Source organism: Oncorhynchus masou, chromosome 31 (assembly GCF_036934945.1).
Source record: "Oncorhynchus masou masou isolate Uvic2021 chromosome 31, UVic_Omas_1.1, whole genome shotgun sequence".
NCBI classification, from domain to species: Eukaryota; Metazoa; Chordata; class Actinopteri; order Salmoniformes; family Salmonidae; genus Oncorhynchus; species Oncorhynchus masou.
Window position 1 is genome coordinate 49709911 of NC_088242.1, and position 25576 is coordinate 49735486.

At 42.1% G+C, this 25576-nt stretch overlaps 1 protein-coding gene across 2 annotated transcripts; it reads right to left on the reverse strand.

Annotated features, from left to right (window-relative positions):
• Nucleotides 1-512: 512 nt before the first annotated feature.
• LOC135524065 (2-oxoadipate dehydrogenase complex component E1-like) lies at nt 513-24275 on the reverse strand. 2 transcript variants are annotated; one of them, XM_064951220.1, is made up of 19 exons: nt 24001-24275; nt 21639-21791; nt 15409-15620; nt 14767-14961; nt 14187-14456; nt 13655-13826; nt 13364-13562; nt 12930-13089; nt 11765-11917; nt 11384-11468; nt 10925-11064; nt 10531-10681; nt 10050-10156; nt 9619-9783; nt 9229-9311; nt 8817-8983; nt 8268-8353; nt 7335-7478; nt 513-3264 (listed from the first exon to the last, which is right to left on the reverse strand). In XM_064951220.1, the coding sequence occupies exons 1-18, from the start codon at nt 24176-24178 to the stop codon at nt 7374-7376; spliced, it is 2781 nt and encodes a 926-aa protein (XP_064807292.1). In that variant the 5' UTR covers nt 24179-24275; the 3' UTR covers nt 513-3264; nt 7335-7373. The 2 variants fall into 2 exon arrangements, with proteins under 2 accessions (XP_064807292.1, XP_064807291.1); XM_064951219.1 differs by lacking the exon at nt 513-3264 and having other exon boundaries at nt 5659-7478.
• Nucleotides 24276-25576: the final 1301 nt, after the last annotated feature.

Consider the following 25576-nt stretch of genomic DNA (forward strand, 5'->3'; position numbering starts at 1 on the left):
TCTAAGCCTCTTGACAGGGTCGCCACCATGCTCGATGCTAGGTACAAGGACCACTACTTCGATGCAGACAAGAAACGGGGTTTACATGAAATATTAGACACAGCTGGACAAGATGGAAAACGGACACACTGACAGTGCGCAATGAGGAAGAAAGGCCACGGACAGACAGAGCTGAAACTTCACTGCTTGACATGTATGATGAAATCCTGGTTGAGAAAGAACAACGAAACAGCACAGCAAATAAGTGAAATAAATAGGTTGATTATGTTTTACTGGTAATGGGGACATGCATAAATGCGAACAAAATAACTGTATGTCAGTGTATGTACAGTTGAAGTCAGAAGTTTACATACACTTAGGTTGGAGTAATGAAAACTCGTTTTTCAACCACTCCATAATTTCTTGTTAACAAACCATAGTTTTGGCAAGTCGGATAGGACATCTACTTTGTGCATGACAAGTCATTTTTCCAACAATTGTTTACAGACAGATTTCACTTGCATACTGTTAGGTTCTAAATATCGAGTAAGAAATTGACAGACACTATGTAAGCTCCAACCAAGTTTATTCACCCATTGGGTCAATACAGCTGCATAAGACAAAAACAATTTCCACCAGTGGTAATAAACTCAGCAAAAAAAGAAACGTCCCTTTTTCAGGACCCTGTCTTTCAAAGAGAATTAGTAAAAATCCAAATAACTTCACAGATCTTCATTGTAAAGGGTTTACACACGGTTTCCCATGCTTTTACAAGAACCGCAAACAATTAATTAAGCTTACAGATGGTAGGCAATTAAGGTCACAGTTATGAAAACTTAGGACACTAAAGTGGCCTTTCTACTGACTCTGAAAAACAAAACAAAAAAGATGCCCAGGGTCCCTGCTCATCTGCGTGAATGTGCCTTAGGCATGCTGCAAGGAGGCATGAGGACTGCAGATGTGGCCAAGGCAATAAATTGCAATGTCCGTACTGTGAGACGACTAAAACAGCGCTACAGGGAGACAGGACGGACAGCTGATCGTCCTCACATTGGCAGACCACATGTAACACCTGCACAGGAACGATACATCCGAAAATCACATCTGCGGGACAGGTACAGGATGGCAACAAATGCCCGAGTTACACCAGGAACGCACAATCCCTCCACCAGTGCTCATACTGTCTGCAATAGGCTGAGAGAGGCTGGACTGAGGGCTTGTAGGCCTGCTGTAAAGCAGGTCCTCACCAGCCATCACCAGCAACAACGTCACCTATGGGCACAAACCAACTGTCGCTGGACCAGACAAGACTGGCAAAAAGTGCTCTTCACTGACGAGTCGCGGTTTTGTCTCAGCAGGGGTGATGGTCGGATTTGCATTTATCGTCAAAGGAATGAGCGGTACACCGAAGCCTGTACTCTGGAGCAGGATCGATTTGGAGGTGGAGGGTCCGTCATGGTCTAGGGCGGTGTGTCACAGCATCATCGGACTGAGCTTGTTGTCATTGCAGGCAATAGCAACACTGAGTTACAGGGAAGACATCTTCCTCCTTTATGTGGTACCCTTCCTGCAAGCTCATACTGACATGACCCCTCAGCATGACAATGCCACCAGCCATACTGCTCATTCTGTGTGTGATTTCCTGCAAGACAGGAATGTCAGTGTTCTGCAATGGCCAGCGAAGAGCTTGGATCTCAATCCCATTGAGCACGTCTGGGGACGTGCCTTGGTGGAAGAGTGGGGTAACATCTCACAGCAAGAACTGGCAAATCTGGTGCAGTCCATGAGGAGGAAATGCACTGCAGTACTTAAAGCTGGGGGCCACAACAGATACTGACTGTTACTTTTGACCCCCTTCCCCTTTGTTCAGGGACACATTATTCCATTTCTGTTAGTCACATGACTGTGGAACTTGTTCAGTTTGTGTTTCAGTTCTTGAATCTTATGTTCATACAAATACTTACACATTAAGTTTGCTGAAAATAAACACATTTGACAGTGAGTTAACTTGTTGCTGAGTTTATGTATCTCCTCCTCCTCTCTAAACATGACATCTTTATTGCTAGGCAGGAAGTTAAGTGATACGGGCAATAAACTGTTCCTTCTACCTTAATGTGACCTGACCTCGACCCCCGTTTCCTCACTAATCCACAGCTCTCCACCCTTATCGTATGTGCCCGCCAACATGTGATCGTCTTCCCTGAACTCAGTACATTCCAAGCTTAATTGCTTCTACCATTTACAATCCTCCTACAGATACCCATTAACTTCTGGTGTATAAACCAGACTATGGCACTCATGTCTCTAGTATAAAGATTAACAATATTTAAAGTTTAGAAATCCAAACCCATCAATACTCACCAGACATGTCATCAATTGAGCATGTTTGGGATGCTCTGGGTTGACAGCATGTTCCAGTTCCAGCCAATATCCAGAAACTTCCAAAAGCCATTGAAGAGTGGGACAACATTCCACAGGTCACAATCAACAGCCTGTTCAACTTTATGCAAAGGAGATGCATGAGGCAAATATTGGTCACACAAAATACTGACTTGTTTTCTTATCCACACCCCACTATTTTTTCTTTTTACAGGTACCTGTGATCCAGTCATGTGAAATCCAATTAATTTATTTCAATTGACTGATTTCCTTATAAGAACTAACTCAGTAAAATCTTTGAAATTGTTGCGTGTATATTTTTGTTCAGTTTATATGAAAAGGAGAGGCGCTATGCAGGTTTGAATGGCTTTAAAGTCAAACAAAAAGGTGAAAATAGTTCATTTAGTTGAGAAGATTGAGTGTTGCCATTTCATTATACTATTGTACAGTGCATTCAGAAAGTATTCAAACCCCTTGACTTTCCACATTTTGCTACGTTACAGCCTAATTCTAATGGATGAAAAAATATTACACTCATCAATCTAGACAATGCCATAATGACAAAACAAAAACAAGTTGACATTTTTGCAAATGTATAAAAAAAAACTGATGACATAAGTATTCAGACCCTTTACTCAGACCTTTGTTTAAGCACCTTTGGCAGCGATTACAGTCCCGAGCCTTCTTGGATATGACGCTACAAGCACAGCAAACCTGAATTTGGGGAGATTCTCCCGTTCTTCTATGCAGATCCTCTCAGGCTTTGTCAGGTTGGATGGGAACTATTTTCAGGTCTCTCCAGAGATGTTCGAACAGGTTTAAGTCCGGGCTCTGACTGGGCCACTCAAGGACATTCAGAGTCTTTTCCCAAAGCCACTCCTGCATTGTCTTGGCTGTGTGCTTGTCCTGTTGGAAATCAAATTGTATTGGTCACATACACATGGTTAGCAGATGTTATTGCGAGTGTAGCGAAATGCTTGTGCTTCTAGTTCTGACAGTGCAGGAATATCTAACATGTAATCGAAACAATTCCAAAAAAACTACCTAATACATACAAATCTAAGTAAAGTAATGGGATAAGAATATATACATCAATATATGGATGAGCAATGACAGCGTGGCATAGGCAAGATGCAATAGATGGTATAAAATACAGAATATACATATGAGATGAGTAATGCAAGATATGGTGAACCTTCACCGCAGTCTGAGGTTCTTATCAAGGATCTCTGTACTTTGCTCCGTTCATCTTTCCAGGATCCTGACTAGTCTCTGAGTCCCTGCTGCTGAAAAATATCCCTGCAGCATGATGCTGCCACCACTACTCTTCACCGTAGGGATGGTGCCAGGTTTTCTCCAGAACTGACACTTGGCATTCAGGCCAAAGATTTCAATCTTGGTTTCATTAGACCAGATAGTCTTGTTTCCTATGGTCGGAGTGTCCTTTCGGTGCCTTTTGGCAAACTCCAAGCGGGCTGTCATGTGCCTTTTACTGATCAGTGGCTTCCGTATGGCCACGCTACCATAAAGGCCTGATTGGTGGAGTGCTGCAGAGATGGTTGTCCTTCTTGAAGGTCTCCCATCACCGGAGGAACTCTGGAGCTCTGTCAGGGTGACCATCGGATTCTTGGTTACCTCCCTGAGCAAGACCCTTCTCCCCGATTGCTCAGTTTGGCCAGGCAGACAGCTCTAGGAAGAGTCTTGGTGATTCCAAACTTCTTCCACTTAAGAATGATGGAGGCCACTGTGCTCTTGGGACCTTCAATACTGCAGATATTTTTTGGTACCCATTCCCAGATCTTTGCCAAAGAAAAAAATCCTGTCTCTGAGCGATACGGACAATTCCTTCGACCTCGTGGCTTGGTTTTTGCTCTGACATGCACGATCAACTGTGGGACCTTATATAGACAGGTGTGTGCCTTTCCAAATCATGTCCAATCAATTGAATTTACCACAGGTGGACTCCAATCAAGTTGTAGAAACATGTCAATGATGATTATGGAAACAGGATGCACCTGATCTCAATTTCAAGTCTCATAGCAAAGGGTCTGAATACTTATGTAAATACTTATGCAGATTAATGCGGCATTTAAAAAAAAAATCTATTTTAGAATAAGGCTGTAACTTAACAAAATGTGGAAAATGTCAAAGGGGTCTAAATATTTTCCGAATGCACTGTATAGTAGCCCTTTTCTTGAACCACAATATAAGCATACAGAGCAATGGCATTGGGTTCTTACCACTTTAAATAGTAGGTTAGAACTCAAAATCCAGTGGTAGTCAACTTTCACATATTTTTGAAATCGTACCTGCAGCAGTAAAGACAGAATCCACAACAAACGCAACCTTTTGAAATGAAAACAGAAATGTTTTAAGACCGAACCAATATAACTACCAAGTTACCTTGTAGAGAAATGGTAACCCTTACTTATCTGCAGAAATATTTCTATTTTACCTTCATTTAACTAGGCAAGTCAGTTAAGAACACATTTTTATTTTCAATGACAGCCTAGGAACAGTGGGTTAACTGCCTGTTCAGGGGCAGAATGACAGATTTGTACCTTGTCAGCTTGGAGGTTTGAACATGCAACCTTCCGGTTCCTAGTCCAACGCTCTAACCAATAGGCTACCCTGTGGCGCAAATTTGTACAGTTGTTGTTTCGAAATATTGGTATGGTTGTTTTTCTTTCAAAATCTAAAACAAAATTAGAAGCTTTGAATTTCTACACAAACAAAAATAATCAAAATAATATTTCCAACATTTCAACAATATTTGGACTGATGTTGAGGATGACATTTAAACAGTAAAAACTATAGCACCTCATGAAGAGAACACTAAAGAATTCCTCAGCCCCCAACCTGAGCCAATCTTCTACTTTGAAGATAAACTAGATGATAGGTCACGGAAATTAAATCATAATACTCTGCCGTATGGCTACATATGAGCAACTAAAAGTGCCTTCATAATACGATAAATGTTGTAAACTTAGTGTCTAAGGCAGGGGTGTCAAAGTAATTTTGTGCCGCGGTCCGCATTTGGTCCTCAACGAGGTCTGGAGTGCCGCACTGAAAATGTATTACATTCGGCGATGTAGTGGTAAAAAAATATATAAATAAATTGGTGGGTAAACTTTTTTCGCCAGTCACGGTGAAGAAAGTAAGGCTCCCAACACTTTCAATGCATTTTTCCTCAAAAGGTGGGTATGCCGATAATCATTTCTACAGTTTTGATTTGGTTTTAGTCATTTGAAAGAATATTGTCTTCGTCCACCCCGCCCCCCCCCCAATTTTTTTTTTTATATGATTTAATAATTGTTTTACTCAAACCACCCGCGGGCTGTATGTTTGACATCCCTGGCTTTGATTTAAACTTAGAGCGCAACCAAAATATGGTTATTTCTCAGTACCCTGATAAGGCCCCATATCTACACTGAACAAAAATAGAAACGCAACATGTAAACCCCAAAATTTTCCATACGCACAAAAAGCTTATTTCTCTCACATTTTGTGCACAAATATGTTTACATCCCTGTTAGTGAGTGTTTCTCCTTTGACAAGATATTGCACACCTGTCAGAGGGCTGGATTAGCAAGAAGCTGATTAAACAGCACGATTATAACACAGATGCACCTTGTGCTGGGGACAATAAAAAGGCCACTCTAGTTTTGCCACAGATGTATCAAGTTGAGGGAGCGTGCAATTGGTATGCTATCTGCAGGAATGTCCATCAGCGCTGTTGCCAGAATTGAGTGTTAATTTCTCTACCATAACCCTACGTCGTTTTGGAGAATTTGGCATTACGTCCAACCTGCCTCACAACCAATTGTATGGTGTCGTGTGGGAGAGCGGTTTGCTGATGTGAACAAAGTGCCCCATGGTGGCTGTGGTGTTTTGGTATGGGCAGGCATAAGCTACGGACAAACACAATTGCATTTTATCGATGGCAATTCGAATGTAGAGATGGTGACGAGTTCCTGAGGCCCATTGTTGTGCCGTTCATCTGCCGCCATCACCTCATGTTTCAGCATGATAATGCACAGCCCCATGTGTACAGATCTGTGCTTGCGTCAATTCCTGGAATTCCTGAAAATGTCCCAGTTCTTCTTCTATGACCTGCATACTCACCAGGCATGTCAGCCATTGAGCCTGTTTGGGATGCTCTAGATGGACGTGTACACCAGTGTGTTCCAGTTCCCGCCAATATCCAGCAACTTCGTACAGCCATTGAAGAGGAGTGGGACAACATTCCACAGGACACAATCAACAGCCTGATTAACTCTATGTGAAGGAGATGTCGCGCTGCATGAGGCACATGGAGGTCACAACAGATAATGACTGATTCTGTTCCATGCCCCTACATTTTCTATTTTAAGGTATTTGTGAGCAACGGCTGTATATCGTATTCCCAGTCATGTGAGATCCATAGATTAGGGCTTAATGAATTTATTTCAATTGACTGATTTCCTTATACGAACTGTAACTCTGTAAAATCTTTGAAATTCTTGCATGTTGCGTTTCTATTTTTGTTTCAGTATAGTAAATTGAATGCAATCATATTGCATGTGAAACTAACTTTTGCATAAAGTTAAAAACATTAAGAATTAAAAATTTAATTTTACAATAAAAATGAACACTCAGGGCAATATTGAGTTGCTTTACGATGCAATCTCAGACCATTTACGTCACATTGTTTTTAGACAGCTACAGCTCCATTTCATAATGCGCGATAAAACAGCCCTTCCAAACCATCAAACAGTCTTGTTCCACTCAGTACCTGAAGCCCCCTCCACATAGAAGAAGCAGCCTTTAGCACTTGTGTTTTTGAGAACATTTAAACATACAGGAAGAAAAGAGATCCTGGACTCACTATTGTTTCATCTCACCAATTCATAGAATGTTGAGTGAAACAAATGTGAAACAGAGATAAATTCAGCCTGGAGGTCCAGGCTAGAGAAGAGATGTAAATGTGGTTTTACTGGAGGAGGGAGGGTGCATCCATTCTGGGGCCCGGAGGCTCAAGAGGAGAAGGTGGCAGTGAGGATGGCCTCGTTCTGCTGGTGGTGGAGCGTTCCGATGCCCACAGCCGGGGCGGGCAGAGTAGGCCGACTCACTGACCGGAGCTGGAGGAAGAGTAGAGGGAGAAAGAAGGTGGGCAAATGAAAGTGGTCGGTTAATATTTTATTTTTTAAATCAAACCCAGTCAAATATACACAGTGTACAAAACATTGGGAACACCTTCCTAATATTGAGTTGCACCTCCTTTTGCCCTCAGAACAGCCTCAATTCGTCAGAGAATGGACTCTACGTGGTGTCGAAAGCTATCCGCAGGGATGCTGGCCCATTTTGACTCCAATGCTTCCCACAGTTGGGTCAAGTTGCCTGGATGTCCTTTGGGTGATGGATCATTCTTGATACAGACGGAAAACTGTTGAGCGTGGAAAACCCAGCTGCGTTGCAGTTGTTAACACACTCGAACAGGTGCGCCTGGCACCTGGTGCGCATACCCCATTCAAAGGCACTTGCCCATTCACCCTCAATGACACACATACACAAATCATGTGTCAATTGTTAAAAATCCTTCTTTAACCGCTCTCTTCCCCTTCATCTACACGGATTGAAGTGGATTTAAGTTGACATCAATAAGCACTCATAGCTTTCACCTGGATTCACCTAGTCAGTCTGTCATGGAAAGAGCATGTTTTGCACACTTAGCTTATTGTGCATGTTTGATATCCACTACATTGCAGTCGGAATGTTCAGAATCACTGATCTACAAATCACCTTGCATCCCAAATAACAACTCATTATCTGATCAAATTGAGCAATTCTGAGCCTCCCCTTCCTTTCTCACACTGATCCCCTCAAACAAACAGTTTTTCTCTGATCATTCAGTCAGGGGTAGGACTCACCTTGCAGGCCAGCTGCTTCTCAAACCTAGGGGCCACGAAGGACCAGGGGCCCATGTTCTGGGGCTCCTCCTGGCTCCAGACGAACTCTGTATGGGACACAAACACATGAAGAAGATTACATAAAAAAATGATCTTGAAGATGGCAAAATACTAGGGATGGGGACAGTTAAATCAAATATCTTAAATAATGTCATTACATTTTTCAAATTGTAAAATCATTTCAAATGCCCACCCCTACCAAATACAGTTCACAAATGATGAATTGATCCGATGCTGCTGCACAATCTCTGGTAAGCAGTGTTGAACAGTAAAAGCCTAATCCTGGAATAAAAAAGCATGCTAAATGGAGAATCTCCATTTTTAAACCAGGGTTAATGTGTGTCTGGGAAACAGGCCTATGGTGACTGTGGTATGAAGTGAAGACCAGTGCAGGCCAGGGGTCACTTAAATACATTTGTTGTTGGTAAACTTGGATAAAAGCGACTGCAAAGTGGCATTTTAGATATTAGATGTTTGAGTAAAATAGTGACCAGGTCAGGTATAACCTACCGTTGGCATTGGTGTACTTGGTGAGCTCCTGCTGCAGGGCTTCCAGAGGGAAGGGACACAGCTCCTCCAGTCTGATCAGTGCTGTGGTCTGAGTGGCTGCGGATGCCTCCCTCTGCTTCAACAGGGCATAGTAGTGCTTCCCTGAACACAGCACCACCCGCTGGACACTACAGGTATAGCAGGAAAAGGACTGTTTTTAAAGCAGTTGGGTACATACTGTAATGGGTTGGGTCGATTGCATTTGAGTTCAGCCAACCCTGGAAGTTGCAGCATGTACAGATGTAGCTACACTTTACTATTTGATCTCGTAAATAAAGTGACACCACAACACAAATGACAACATTTTTAAATGGAGATACACTTATCAACAGGAAGCAGAAGAGAGGGTGTAATGTTGTGGATACTTCTTTACCTGCCTGGTGTGACTGAGGTGTCACCAATCACAGGTTTGAAAGAGGTTCCAGGAGCCATGTCAGCCAGACTGGATGTTGCTCCCTACAGGTAGAGACAGGAACTCATAAACTCAGTCACCAAATATCACCATAAACATGTTCACAGTAGCCCTGTTTGAATACCTTCAAATTGAACCCTTCCTTTTTTCTCTCCTTGAGGAAATCATTGCTATGACATGGTAAGATTGGTGGCAGCAATACAGTGGAAACCATGCCTTCACCTAACCACTCACTGACCTACCGATCAGTGATTACCCGAAGGGGGAGAGGAAGGATTCATTTTAAAGGTATTCAAAACAGGCCCATTTAACTCTAATGGCTTGTATTAGATGTGTTATTGAGTAGCTTACAGAGAAACGGAGCAGAGTCTTGGGCCCAGCAACGATGAGCGGCTTGCGGAAGTTGCGTATCATCTGTCGTCTCAGCAGGTGGAAGTACTGTGCTGGAGTCGTAGGGTTGACCACGGCCATGTTGACATTATCACCATCCACCCCCTCCTCCTTACTGTCGCACAGCTGGGAGAAAGAGAAAGAAGAGGAGATTTAGACACAGATACAATAAATATTACAAGAGACAGCGAGTGAGTCGACAGCGGTATACAGTAGCTATAACAGAGGTAATTGTATATGGTATTTGTAGAGGTATTTGTTTCCAAAGAGTAGCCCTGGGCTCTTAAGTCTGTTCTCCTAATTTCCCACTGCCACAAAATGCAGAGAAGAAGATCAGAGGTTCCCCCGCTCCTTTAAAATGGTTTCCATGCGATTTGTGTTCCCCTCTTCACCTGTAGGAACCTCTCCATGCGGCAGGAGGAGTGTTCAGGTCCTGCTCCGTCGTAACCATGGGGAAGCAGGATCACCATCCCACACTGCAGCAGCCACTTCGCCTCGCCTGGAAGAGAGACATTTCAAATCAACGCAGAGTGGAGCCAGAATGTAGAGTCTAACGTTTATGAAGGCTTTATGAATGCTCTATAAAGCTTTTATATTTGATATATATACATTTACTGATCACGTTGACCAAATATCCAGTTTAATCTTAAATGTATACTAAACAAAGTGTTGGCTCCATTCCATGTAGCCCCTTTCCCCTAGCCCTTGTTAATCTGTGTTCACAGAACTGAAAGGACTTGATAGGTGTTCGTCAGGGGCTAGAAGGAAACTGGTTTATGATATTCAATTATCTGCAAACTCAAAGGAGGTGACCTAAAAATAGCCCTTGGCTGACTTCAGAAAGTTATTGACCAGAGTATCAGCATTCATTACCTCCAGAGAGAAAGGTGTCGAATATGATTTGAGCTCCGTTGAAGAAGTCTCCAAACTGGGCCTCCCAGATAGGCAGTAGTTTAGGCTGGGCGATGGCCATGCCATACTCAAAGCCCAGCACGGCCTCCTCGGACAGGGCACTGTTGCACACCTAGAACACACACACGCAGAAGAGTGCACGCCGTATTACAGGTGGGTGTCCATGACACTCTTATACAACTTAGAAGTAAAGCAAGTAAACAAGTCATGAGGTCCAAGTCTCAAGTGAGTAAAAAGGGTTGAATCTCAAGTCGTGCATTGTGAGTGCAAGTTGAGTCCCAAGTCATTTTGTATCAAGTCTCATTGTTTTTTGTTTTTTCTCTCTTCTCTCTCGTTGCAATAACTCATTATTTACCTCCATGAATCCTTTCTGTTCAGGGTCTATGTGATTGAGGGGGATGTACATGTCATCTGTGTCTTGACAAACTATCATGGCATGTCTCTGACTGAAGGTGCCCCTACCAACATCCTGTCCACTGATACGAATGTTGAACCCTGCAAAACAAATGGAAAACAAAACACATTCTTACAGCCAGAGACATGAGAATTACATATATAAATGACAAAAAATGACTATATATTTGTAAGTATTGACATAGTATGGTAATAACAGGCCTGGAAAACACAAATCTATCTAACGAGCAATTTCTGTAAAAATGGTTATCTATGAAGATCAATCCTTTTACACATTACCATGCAAACCCCTTAACAAATTGTGCTGCCTAGGATACTCCAGCAACTAAAGTGGATGCGGAACCAGGCCAGCTCAGTACAGCTTGGTTTGGCTCAGTAGTGTAAAAAGCCGTTGACTGACCTTGGCAGAGCAGAGAGCCAAACGCCATGGCCTCAGCAGTGGACCAATCCAGATTAGTTCCATTCGCCACCTTCGCACGGCGACCCTGAGAGAACATAACAGATCTGTTTATTTGAGTTTCAGAGAGTCTTTAAAACAAGGGCGAAAACAATGGAGCCCTTTATCCCTTTTCCCCCAGAGTCAGATGAACTTGTGAATACCATTGTCTCTGAAATCCCGAACTATCCCTTTAACTCAACACCTAGCAAACTTGTAAAGAGGTTGAGATCTGTTGGTGTAATGGCTAAGGTGTTGGGTTGACAGTTGGTGGACCTGGGTTCGAGTCCCGGGCAGGACCCCCCAACCCGAATTACAATATATATATCCTGTAATTGTTATTACCGCCACATGCATCTTCCCAAGGTGGCTGTGTAGCTGGACCTCTTCGGGTATCTCCACAGACTTAGCCCCTACATACTGCAGCAAGGGGACAGGCACCCCCGTGTCCCAGTGGGTGACTCTGGCCTGGGGCTCCTCCAGACCTCCCCAGCGACCCTGTAACAACAACAACAACTTTATAAGTCCATTTGTTACAGCAAAGAATGGAATTCAGTCTCCTGTTAGTTTTTCAACACTCCAAAAAGCACTCCTCACCAGACCTGGGAACAAACATTTTTCACCTTTATTTAACCAGGTAGGCTAGTTGAGAACAAGTTCTCATTTGCAACTGCGACCTGGCCAAGATAAAGCATAGCAGGGTGAACAGACAACACAGAGTTACACACGGAGTAAACAATAAACAAGTCAATAACACAGTAGAAAAAAAAGAGTCTATATACATTGTGTGCAAAGGGCATGAGGAGGTAGGCAAATAATTACAATTTTGCAGATTAACACTGGAGTGATAAATGATCAGATGGTCATGTACAGGTAGAGATATTGGTGTGCAAAAGAGCAGAAAAGTAAATAAATAAAAACAGTATGGGGATGAGGTAGGTAAAATTGGGTGGGCTATTTACTGATAAGACTATGTACAGCTGCAGCGATCGGTTAGCTGCTCAGATAGCAGATGTTTGAAGTTGGTGAGGGAGATAAGTCTCCAACTTAAGCAATTTTTGCAATTCATTCCAGTCACAGGCAGCAGAGAACTGGAACGAAAGGTGGCCAAATGAGGTGTTGGCTTTAGGGATGATCAGTGAGATACACCTGCTGGAGCGCGTGCTACGGGTGGGTGTTGCCATCGTGACCAGTGAACTGAGATAAGGCGGAGCTTTACCTAGCATGGACTTGTAGATGACCTGGAACCAGTGGGTCTGGCGGCGAATATGTAGCGAGGGCCAGCCGACTGGAGCATACAAGTCGCAGTGGTGGGTGGTATAAGGTGCTTTAGTGACAAAACGGATGGCACTGTGATAAACTGCATCCAGTTTGCTGAATAGAGTGTTGGAAGCTATTTTGTAGTGCCAGATGGGTGGGGTTTGCACTTTTGCAACACAATGATTCCATTGTGCCAGGTAAACTCACTCAAGCCCAGCTAAAGTATGTGAAATGAGTGCACATCACAGACCTGCAGGTTGGTGGGTGGTGGGCTGTATAAGGTCATGTTGGCCAGCTTGTCGTTCAGCATGCCGTAGTGGGCTGTCCTGATGGCACCACACTCCTCCCCTGTCATCAAGCCCTCTGAGATCAGCTGGTCAGCGTAGGAATCTGGGATGCTCTTCCTGGAGCTGGGGGGGGGGTGAGAAGAGGGTAGGATGTCATGTTTAGTTATTTGCAGTTATTTCGGCATTGTTCTATAATTAAGGGAATATCAACGGCAAATAATGTAAAGCAAATATGCAATTGTAGGTAAACAATATATGCTTTTGTTCATGGTTGTGGGATGTTCCCCATTCAATACAATGAGGTAGTTTCTGGACAATATTTCTGTCCATTTAGTGGACCCCTTTTGGCTCAAGATCAGACAGAGAGGGAAAAGTATAGCAAATAAACTGAACTCACCGGATAATCTTGTACATGGCAGGGTTAGTGAAACCAGGTTCGTCTAGCTCGTTGTGTCCCCACCGTCTGTAGCAGAGCAGGTCCAGGATGACATCCTTCCTGAAGCGTCTCTGATACTCTACCGCCAAACGTGTGGCACGCACCACCTCCTCCGTATCATCACCATTCACATGGACCACAGCACAGCCCACCATCTTACCTGGAGAGGGGAGAACACACACATAGTGAGATAGAGGAGTATTGAAATTCCCATAAAGATCTATTATAGATAAAGCGATAGATTTCACATACCAACATCACTGCAGTATAAAGATGATCTCCCTCTCGCAGATGGAGTTGTATAACCCACTTGGTTGTTTACAATGAGGTGGATGCTCCCACCGACTCTGAAGTGGGGGAGTAGTGAAATGGTGAATGTCTCTGGAACAATCCCTTGACCCGAGAACGAGGCATCCCCATGGACCTGAGAAAAGTAAGCAGAGTTTCCACAATGATCACCAGGCTTGAAATTCTGAAAATATCTTGACAATGGATAATGTCCCTTATGTCCCTATAAACTGTACTTCAGCGTAATAATCCCATCCTACTATCCCTCTCTTTTACATACTACTTACAAGCATTTCACTACACTCGCATTAACATCTGCTAACCATGTGTATGTGACAAATAAATTTGATTTGATTTACTACACGTGCAAGAGAAATTCACGAGAAGGCAATTAAGTATACTATTCTATAGCAGTGTTACTCAGTGAATGCGTTTCTAGTTCAGGGGTGTCAAACAAATTGACACATATATATACATATACACACACACACAATACCTGGAGACATACGACTTTATTCCCAGGCTGTGCATTCTCGTCTGGTGAGTAGTCTCCCTCCTTTTTGAGCTGCTGCCGGGCCCTGGTCTTTCCCTGGGTGACTGGGTTGATGGCCTCCAGGTGGGAGGGGTTGGGCAGCATGGTCACTTTGAGGAGATGGGCAGCACCGAAATCCAGCTCTACAGAGGAGGTAAGGTGGGAGAGGACGTCACCGATGGAGGGAGAGTCTGCTGGGAACTCACTGAGGCCACACATCTTACGGAACATCAGCTGGGGGTGGAGGGAGAGAGGCACATGAAATAAATAAATGTTATACTGGGGTTCCATATTTCATATCTCTCAAAACCTGTTCACCTCAGTAAGAAAAACAACAAAATTCAAGGTCAACATCCACAGAAACGTTTTACGGTCACTTTCTGATAAGGTAACACTGTATTCTCTCATCTTCATACTGCATACGGCATTTCAGCTGACAATTACATGGAGTTTATTGGTAATCCCCAGTAAGTGTGGTTAATTCAGGTAAACATTACAGCCATGAATTTGACCTGAAAGTGGTCAATAGTGTCTGAACCCTGACCTCTGGTGGGAACTGCAGCAGCCCCGTGAGGAGGTTGAGTCGCCCGCGATGAGGCATCCCCATGACGATGTCCGTCACCCCACTATGGGACAACAGGCGGAACATCTCATAGAACACCCCCATCATGCTCTCTGCTCCCTCACCACCGTAACGCTTCACTGTGGAAAACTTGTTTGCCAGGAAATTATCAAACTCCTGAGGTAACAAGATGAAACAGGTAATTTCAGGTTATTGTAAAAAGAGAATGTGTTCTCAATGACTTATCTGGTTAAATATAAGCAAAATACATAAATAAGTCAGCAAGATCAGTCGTTCTTGGAAATAGGATTTTTTTTTAATTACCATTGATAAAACCAGTACTATCACATTCTCACTGATAAGATCATGACTTTTTTCCCACCGAAAAATGTTAAACAAGATGCCAATTGGTCTGTTAGATAAGATACACATTTTCATTAATTAGGCTATGAAAAGGTAATTCGGCTATAATACTGTGGTGCCGACGTCGACCTTTGACCCATCTACCTGTGACTTCAGCAGGAGCTTAGCCAACTGTCTCCTCTCCTCTGTGGAGGTCTCTTTCTCTACCCACTTTTACTTCCCCCCCTCGCTCTCTTCATCCCCATCCATCCACCCATCTACCTGTGACTCCAGCATGAGTTTGGCCAACTTCTTCCTTTCCTCCGTCGTAAATGTCTCCTTCTTCAACTCCTCGAAGCGGTCGGCGAGCCACTCCCTTTCCTCCAGACTGGTCAACTGACTGGTCTCTATGGAAATGCGACCACAGTAGGCCCCCTCCAGGTAGGCAAGCACCTCCTCCACTGATGCCTCAGCCTTACCAAAGTGACGCAGTCCTGGAGAAGAAAGGAATTTATGTAGGAGATAATGAATTTCAGGTCAGTTGGAAAATAGCACTTTTTTTTTTTTTTTAGGAGGACCTGGTTGGTTGCAAATGCGTTGCAGTATGGGACATGCTAGTCTTTCTGCTTGACAAAGAAACACGTGTGCATAATTCTTTATCTCCATGAACACAGACTAAAGACCAAGAGCTCTGATAGTCTGACAGGATGAGGCGTGTGTGTGTGTGGGACATAATTCCTTATCTCCATGAATGGGTATCATAGGAACCCTCAATCAATCAATCGTATTTTTCACATCAGCAGTCACAAAGAGCTTTTACCATCTAAATCATATCCACCAAGTCACATGCACTTTCATTTGATTGATCTACTAATTTGTGAGTGATGATAGTATCTCATACCGCAGTCATTACTGTCATTGAAAATGCCTCATCCCTGGAGACACCATCCACTCAAACCGAGTGCCTGTGTTAAACACGTGCTGTGAGTGAGTCACCACACAAATTAGCAGTTTGGGGCATTTGAAGGCAATGATTTCCTTCAAATTGTTATTGGTGCTATACCATTGCAATGGGTGGTTTAACAATTCAAATGTTGACTTAAAAGGGTAGGAAACATGAGTTTTTACTCACCAAAGTAACAACACAGTTGTCAAAGACTTAGTAATTTGTAGTCACATTCTGGTTAGCTATAACTAAAAAAAAAGAGTTATGTTTTGGGGGTTTTACATATTTATTAACTTTATTAATCTACTCTGCGTTAGCTATCTTGAGCTGCCTAACGTTAGCCACTAGCCATGCAAACAGAGTGCTGGCAGTGGTGAGCTAAAACAATTGTCCACCACACGGTTCAGTTGTCAGAGAATTGAGCACTAAATGCATCTGGGCATTGCATGTATATACAGGGCCTTCAGAAAGTATTCATACCCTTTGACTTATTGCTAATTTTGTTGTGTTACAGCCTGAACTCATTATTTTCCTCCCATCTACACACAACACCCCATAATGACAAAGTGAAAACTTATTAAGATATTTTTGCTAAATTATTGAAAATGAAACAGAAATATCTGATATACCTAAAAATAAACGTATTTCACCTTTATTTAACCAGATAGAACTTGTTCTCAACTAGCCTAATTTACAACTGCGACCTGGCCAAGATAAATTAAAGAGTTCGAGACATACAACACAGAGTTACACATGGAATAAACAAACAAATTCAATAATACAGTAGAACAAGTCTATATACAGTGTGTGCAAATTAGGTAGGATAAGGGAGGTAAGGCAATAAATAGGCCAGGGTGGCAAAGTAATTACAATATAGCAATTAAAGACTGGAATGGTAGATGTGCAGAAGATGAATGTGCAAGTAGAGATACTGGAGTGCAAAGGAGCAAGATAAATAAATACAGTATGGGGATGAGGTAGTTGGATGGGCTATTTACAGATGGGCTATGTACAGGTGCAGTGATCTGTGAGATACTCTGACAGCTGGTGCTTAAAGCTAGTGAGGAAGATAAGTGTTTCCAGCTTCAGTGATTTTTGCAGTTCGTTCCCGTCATTGGCAGCAGAGAACTGGAAGGAAAGGCGGCCAAAGGAAGAATTGGGTTTGGGGGTGACTAGTGAGATATACCTGCTGGAGAGCGTGCTGCTATGGTGACCAGTGAGCTGAGATGAGGCAGAGCTTTACATAGCAGAGACTTGTAGATGACCTGGAGCCAGGAGGTTTGGCAACGAATATGAAGCGAGGGCCAGCCAACGAGAGCATACAGGTCGCAGTGGTGGGTAGTATATGGGGCTTTGGTGACAAAACGGGTGGCACCGTGATAGACTGCATTCAATTATTGAGTAGTGTGTTGGAGGCTATTTTGTAAATGACATCGCCAAAGTCGAGGATCGGTAGGATGGTCAGTTTTACGAGGGTATGTTGGCAGCATGAGTGAAGGATGCTTTGTTGCGAAATAGGAAGCCAATTCTAGATTTAATTTTGGATTGGAGATGCTTAATGTGAGTCTGGAAGGAGAGTTTACAGTCTAACCAGACACCAAGGTATTTGTAGTTGTCCACATATTCTAAGTCAGAACCGTCCAGAGTAGTGATGCATTTAGTTTTACTAGCGTTTAAGAGCAGTTGGAGGCCATGGAAGAAGAGTTGCATGGCATTGAAGCTCGTCTGGAGGTTTGTTAACACAGTGTCAAAAGAAGGGCCAGAGGTATACAGAATGGTGTCATCTGCGTAGACGTGGATCAGAGAATCACCAGCAGCAAGAGCGACCAGCTCTGAGACCAGATTGCATAGCAGAGAAAATACGGTGGTATTCGAAATGGTCGGTAATCTGTTAACTTGGCTTTCGAAGACCTTAGAAAGGCACAGTAGGATAGATATAGGCCTCTAGCAGTTTGGGTCTAGAGTGTCTCCCTTTTTGAAGAGGGGGATGACCACGGCAGCTTTCCAATCTTTGGGAATCTCAGACGATATGAAAGAGAGGTTGAACAGTCTAGTAATAGGGGTTGCAACAATTTCGGGCAGATCATTTTAGAAAGAGAGGGTCCAGATTGTCTTGACCAGCTGATTTGTAGGGGTACAGATTTTGCAGCTCTTTCAGAACATCAGCTATCTGGATTTGGGTGAAGGAGTAATGGGGAGGCTTAGGCAAGTTGCTGTGGGGGGTGAAGGGCTGTTGACCGGGGTAGGGGTAGGCAGGTGGAAAGCATGGCCAGCCATAGAAAAATGCTTATTGGAATTCTCAATTATAGTGGATTTATCGGTGTTTCCTAGCCTCAGTGCAGTGGGCAGCTGGGAGGAGGTGTTCTTATTCTCCATGGACTTTAGTGTCCCAGAACTTTTTGACTACGCTACAGGATGCAAATTTCTGTTAGGAAAGCTAAGGCTAGCTTTTCCAAACTACCTGTGTATATATAGATGGTTTCTGAACAAAGGAGGAGTAGGATAAGGGTGGGGCTAAAGGCTATAAGGAGCAGGTTTCTAGGCGCAATAGAATAGATTCAAGGCATAATGTACAGACAAAGGTATGGTACGATGTGAGTACACATCGATCCTAGTCATGTATTGACGTCTTTACTGTTTGATGGCTCGTCTGAGGTCGTAGCATGGTTTCTTATAAGCGTCCGGATTAGTGTCCTGCTCCTTCAAACTGGCAGCTCTAGCCTTTAGGTCAGTGCGGACGTTGCCTGTAATCCATGGCATCTGGTTTGGATATGTACAGTACAGGTCACCGTGGAGATGACAGAGTCAATGCACTTACTGTATTAATGAAGCCGGTGATTGATGTAATAAACTCCTCAATCGGATTACTTCCAGAACATATTCCAGTCTGTGCTAGCGAAACAGTCCTGTACCTTAGCATCCACTTCACCGGACCACTTCCACAGGTACTTAGTGTTTGAGTTTTTGCTTGTAAGCAGGAATCATGAGGATAGAGTTATGATCAGATTTGCTAAAATGGAGGGCAAGTGAGAGCTTTGTATGAGTCTATGTGTGTGGAGTAAAGGTGATCTAAAGTTGTCACCTCTAGTTGCACAGGTGACATGGTGGTAAAAATTAGGTAAGATGGATTTCAGTTTCCCTGCATTAAAATCACCGGCCACGTCCGGATGTGCATTTCCTTGCACAGATCGTTGAGTGTGGTCTCAGTGCCAGCATTGGTTTGTGGTGGTAAATATACAGCTATGAAAAATATAGATAAACTAAACTGAACAAAAATATAAAAATGCAACGTGCAACAATTTCAAAGATTTTACTGAGTTACAGTTCATATAAGGAAATCAGTCAATTTAAATTAATTCATTAGGCCCTAATCTATAAATTTCACATGACTGGGAATACAGATATGCATCTGTTGGTCAAAGATATCTTCAAAAAAAGGTAGGGGCGTGGATCAGAAAACTAGTCAGTATCTGGTGTGACCGCCATTTGCCCCATGCAGCACAACACATTTCCTTTGCATCAGGATCAGCATGTTGATTGAGGCCTGTGAAATACTGTCCCACTCCTCTTCAATGTCCGTGCAAAGTTGCTGGATATTGGCAGAAATTGGAACACGCTGTCGTACCCGTCGATCCAGAGCATCCCAAACTTGCTCAATGGCTGACATACCTGGTGAGTATGCAGAAATGGGACATTTTCAGCTTCCAGGAATTGTGTACACATCCTTACGACATGGAGCTGTGCATTCTCATGCTGAAACATGAGGATCTCGTCACAGTATCTCTGTGCATTCAAATTGCCATCGATAAAATGCAATTGTGTTAAGCTTTTTGTGCGAATGGAAATTTTGGGACCAACACTTGACATGTTGTGTTCAAATTTTTGTTCAGTATAGTCCACAGCTTCTCATAAAGTAGTCTAACAGAGAATGCACTCCAGCTGTTGTTACCAATGAGACAAACACCTACCCCCTTAACCTTATCCAGCTAGATGTACAGTACCAGTCAAAAGTTTGGACACTTACTCATTCAAGGGTTTCTCTTTATTTTTACTATTTTCTACATTGTAAAAATTATGAAGACATCAAAATGATGAAATAACTGATATGGAATCATGAAGTAACCAAACTTTTTAAATGTTAAATAAATCAAAATAAATATTATTTTTGAGATTCTTCAAAGTAGACACCCTTTGCCTTGATGACAGCTTTGCACGCTCTTGGCATTTTCATGAGGTAGTCACCTGGAATGCATTTAAATGAACAGGTCTGCCTTAAAAGCTAATTTGTGGAATTTCTTTCCTTCTTAATGCGTTTGAGCCAATCAGTTATGTTGTGACAAGGTACAGTACGGCTAGTATACATAAGATAGCCCTATTTGGTAAAAGACCAAGTACATATCATGGCAAGAACAGCTCAAATAAGCTAAGAGAAACGACAGTCCATCATTACCTTAAAACTTGTTAGGGATAGGGTGCAGTTTTCGGAAGTTGGGATGACTGAGGTTCCCAAAGTAAACTACCCGCTACTCAGGCCCAGAAGCTAGGATATGCATATGAAAGGTAGTATTGGATAGAAAACACACTAAAGTTTCTAAAACTGTTAAATGTATGCCTGAGTATAACAGAACTGATTTGGCAGGCGAAAACCCGAGGACACTTTTTTTCTGTTGACCTGCCAGCCAATTCAAAGGTTAAGCTATTGAAAACAAAGACTTCCGCCTCCCAAATTGCAGTTCCTATGGCTTCCACTAGATGTCAACAGTCTTTATACATGATTTCAGGCTTGTTTTTAGAAAAGCCAACGAGGAATAGTTGTTTGTCCTCAGGGAGCTCTTTGGCAAAGCTCGTCTCACTGCGCACGTGACCGAGGGAGCGCGCTGCGTTCCTTTCCTATTGAAAATAGTTTGCTCTGTATGAAATATTATTGTTTATTTAGACATTAGAGAGTACCAAATAATAAATTAGAAACGTTGTTTGATTTGTTTGGACAAAATTTACTGGTAACTTTTGGAACTCCTATGTCTGTATTCTGAACGGGTGGATTACTGAACTCAATGACGCCTACTAAACGGACTACTTGGGATAAAGGAATTTATCGAAGAAATTGACCATTCATTGTGTTCCTGGTACTCTTGTGATTTTGATCAGAGGAAGAATTGATATAGTGTTCGTTTACCAGAGATGGTAATGTGAAGAACAACATGACCTGCACCAAAATCAAATTAGGATAGAAACGCTTGGACGTGTCCAAGTCCTAAAATTCTCCGGTAGAATGCCCTGCTTTTATTTTATTACGCTCACAACCATAAGCTATTGTCTGTAATTAGCTCGCCATTAACTTTGCTGGCTAACGTAACGTGTCTTTAGTATTATGCCCATTAAAAAAAGATTGTGCACAGGAGGTTCTGCGCTCCCTGTAAAAATGTTTTTTTTTTTTTATTGTTCAGCTGTGCGCTTCTTTATTGCCAAATTTGTTATATGCAACATTTTTGGAACACGTTCTAAAGAACATTATTGAGAATAATACCATCCCCATATGAATCTCCCAATAGACCACATAGCCTACCAGATGTGTTGAGGGGTCCTTGTACAGCCCCAGTCAACATGTTGATCTCTGGCACAGTGTCCTCAACAGGGTCCTCTGGCAGTAGAGGGTTAATTTTAGCAGCCTTGTGTCCATGTGCTCGGTATGCCTCCACCAGACGCATGAGACCATGATCTGTGTAAACAGAACAGCCTTTTTAAATGTCAAAATGATATAAAAACTGATGTATTTAAATGAATGCATCTATTATTATTGTAAAATGTGTAGAAAAAGTCAATAAAGATGAAAAAATAACATTTAAAAAAGACATGGGGTAGGAGGATATACCTCTAGGCTATGACAAACGTTAGTTTACAGTTAAATGCAAATTAAAGCTAGATGTAAAAGTGTATGATATGCAGTGACAATAAGGAATATAAGAACAACTCAACACTTAATCTCTGCAATTACAATAGGCGAATTGATAGACCTAGAATCAGTTATAAATGTAGAATTCACTTTGTGCAAAGGATGCTTCGTTGTTTTCCCATTGAAAAAGACAATGATTTGAGTTTAATGTTCATTATCTACAAAACATGAGCTGTGTTCGAATACCCATACTAACATACTGTTTCTTTATTTTAGTATACTGTAAACAAACAGTACCGTTTCAGTTGAGCGTACTAGAGCTTCGCCTGTCTACTGGAAGTTGATGTTGTTATGCAACCTCTTGCTAACTTGATTGCATAACAAATGACTAGGTAAAAATTGTACGATTTCGTGTGTGTTCATCAATTCAATCTGGAGTGCCAGAGTGCGCTCTGGGCGTTCGCATATCCAGAGCATGGTCAGATTGTCTGCTCGTAAATTCAGAGCGTGAGTAGAGTTGATCCGAGCAGTCAACGGCAGTCAAGCACCCAAACTAACTGGCTAATGTTACGCTAGCTACTTCCAGAAACAAATGAGAGAACATGTCATAATTAGTAAAACGAATGAATTTGTATTCGCTCTCGTCGAACTTTGGCCGCAATTTTCTTCCAATGTGAAAAGCTATGAAGCCACGCCCATTTTCCGAAGAATGAATTATATGGAACCCAAACCGGCTGCGCGCATGCGCCATCATGCATAAATGTATTTTGTCCACCCACACCAAACGTGATCACGACACGCAGGTTAAAATATCAAAAAAACTCTGAACCAATTACATTAATTTGGGGAAAGGTCGAAAAGCATTCAACATTTATGGCAATTTAGCTAGCTAGCTTTCACTTGCGAGCTAATTTGTCCTGGGATATAAACATTAAGTTGTTATTTTACCTGAAATGCACAAGGTCCTCTACTCCGACAATCAATCCACACACACAGTCAATCAAATTGTTTCTAGTCATCTCTCCTCCTTCTAGGCCTTTTCTTCTCTTGACTTAATATTGCGATTAGCAACTTTCATAAATTAGGTGCATTACCGCCACTGACCTCGTTCGTCTTTCAGTCACACACATGGGTATAACCAATGAGGAGATAGCATGTGGGTATATGCTTCGATAAACCAATGAGGAGATGGGAGAGGCAGGACTTGCAGCGTGATCTGCAGTCACAAATAGAACTGAGAATTTTAGACTTTGGCAACGCAGACTCTCGTTGGCGCAATCATTTCTACATTTATTTTGCAACGCTCGCGTCGTCAGCCTTTAAAAAAAATATATTAATATATATCCCATTTGGCAGACGCTTTTGTCCAAAACGACTTACAAGTCGGCTGGGGCCACTACTTTTACATATGGGTGGTCCCAGCGGGAATCGAACCCACGACGCTTGGCGTTGCAAGCGCCATGCTCTACCGACTGAGCCACACAGGACCACATTAAACAATTTAAACAATATTAAACAATAACATGCAAAACACAAAAAACATTACATCCAGAGGAATTACAAAGAAATAAGAGATCAAAAACAAATTATACATAATATCAAATCAAATAGACATGTAGCGAATAAATGTTTGACATTTTGCTTTGTAAACGTTTTAATGATTCTAAATAGTTTTCCCAAATCAGATAAACATTTTTACAAAAGGGGTCTTTTTCTTCATAAATTGATTCGTGTATGAAAAATGTTCCTAATAAAGAGATTTATGACAAATTGACAGTCAATTGTGGAATCAGTGTAGTAAAATAACATGTAAAACTATATCTTGGCAACAAAATTACATACAAATATTGAAATATCCAAGTATTACATCAGTCCACTGAATGAATACTTCGTATTTTGGCGAATTTAGTACGATATCAGGGAACATTTGGCATATTAACTATACCATACTATGACCAATTTAGCATGCTATATACTCAATTCACGTCACAAATAGTACGGTTAGTACGAGTATTTGAACAGAGCTCTAACTGACCTTGATTGAGTGTAGCGATATGGTCGCTCTGCAACTTCGGGTCCCCCTCGATTTTTGGGGGTCGGTAACCGTAGACTCCTTTTTCGGAGTGATATAGACAACCGACGACCGGGCGCGCGACACTCAGAGGAACTTTGTTAACGCAGTGCAAGTTTTTCAAGAATAGTAGCACTGACATGATTTAAAATGAATAAAATAGGTCAACACGAGTTAGAAGCTTACACACACTACAGAACATCAGCCATACTGTTTGACAAAGATGGAAGGTGACACCCCACTGCAAGCTGATTGGTTAAGCCGTCGGAGTACTTCGCCGAAGACAATACAATATGTTCTGTGTTTTGTTACTTCGCGGAAGACAATACAATATGTTCTGTGATTTGGCCAAAGTGCAAAATGGTCAATGACAGACAAATATTCTAAAATAAGTTAATATTTTCTAGAAATAAGCATGCAATAATGGATGAGAGAACTCATTTTCAAGAATAACTTAGGAAAATAACCCAAACTAAAAACTTTTTTTTTCTTTCTTTTTTTTTTTTTTTTAAATTTGCTGAAACAGAGTGATGCTTTGTGCCTATTCTGTTGCAAAATGTGCCTTGAACGGAAGCTTAATTTAAGGAGCGAAACGGGGAGGGAACTATTCGAATGTGTCCAATGGGAGCTCTCGTTTTCGTTGCAAAACGAAACTGTTTGGACTGATGATTAGGCCTACAGTGTAGTATAGAAACTGTGGCGTGGTCGTGCAGCAAACGGATGGCATTATCCATACAAAGTACATGAAGGGAGTTCGATTAGAATGGACTGGGATAAACTGCCATGTTCAAGTGATAATCGGAACTACGAAACATTTCCGACTTGCTATCTGGTTGTGATTATACACGTCCCGCGTTACCTTTTAGCAAGTCGGACATTTCAATGACATTTTCTGAAGAGCACAAGAACGTGTCATAATGGCCCGGCACGTCACCCGGCTCAAATCGAGCATTTGTCAACAAAACGGTGATGATGAATCTTTCAGAAACCTAAAGCATATATTTTCTATAAGCTATAATATATTATGTTACAATGTTTCAAATTAGTTTTCATTGGGAAGGCAGGTAAAGCGAAAGGCTATATGCGTTTTTATAATAATAATTTTTAAAAAGCAAACACTTTTACACGTGAAAACACTTAAATCATAAATTCATTAGGCTACTCCACGTGCTTGACACTTGGTTTCTGCCATTTATGCAACATTCACGTGCTATTCGGAACTTGTGAACTCTGCCATTTTCAACTAGCATGAACGTCGGCTTTGACTGGGGTTGCTACCCAAACGAGTGTTGCATACTTACTTAAAAGACCTTCTCTTGAAAAATGAAAAAAAAAGCGGCAATTTGACAAGCTAAACTAAGATAACTCAAGAAATCGGTCAATGATTTTTTGCCGAGGAGATATTAGTCACGCAATTTTAAATCTAAGATGTTTGGTGCAGTAGCTTTCTCAATAAAAAAAATTGCATATGTAACAGTTTAACTTTAGACCGTCCTCTCGCCCATACCCAGGCGCGAACCAGGGACCCTCTGCACACGTC

What these genes read in the sequence shown, in the direction of transcription:
- LOC135524065 (XM_064951220.1), bottom strand. Translation starts at nt 24,178, where the DNA reads ATGTCAGTGCTACTATTCTTGAAAAACTTGCACTGCGTTAACAAAGTT. An exon ending in TGGCTCTCTGCTCTGCCAAG is followed by an intron (nt 11,065 to 11,383) that starts GTCAGTCAACGG and finishes TTTGTTTTGCAG; the next exon opens with GGTTCAACATTCGTATCAGT. An exon ending in ACCTCAGTCACACCAGGCAG is followed by an intron (nt 8,984 to 9,228) that starts GTAAAGAAGTAT and finishes CTATACCTGTAG; the next exon opens with TGTCCAGCGGGTGGTGCTGT.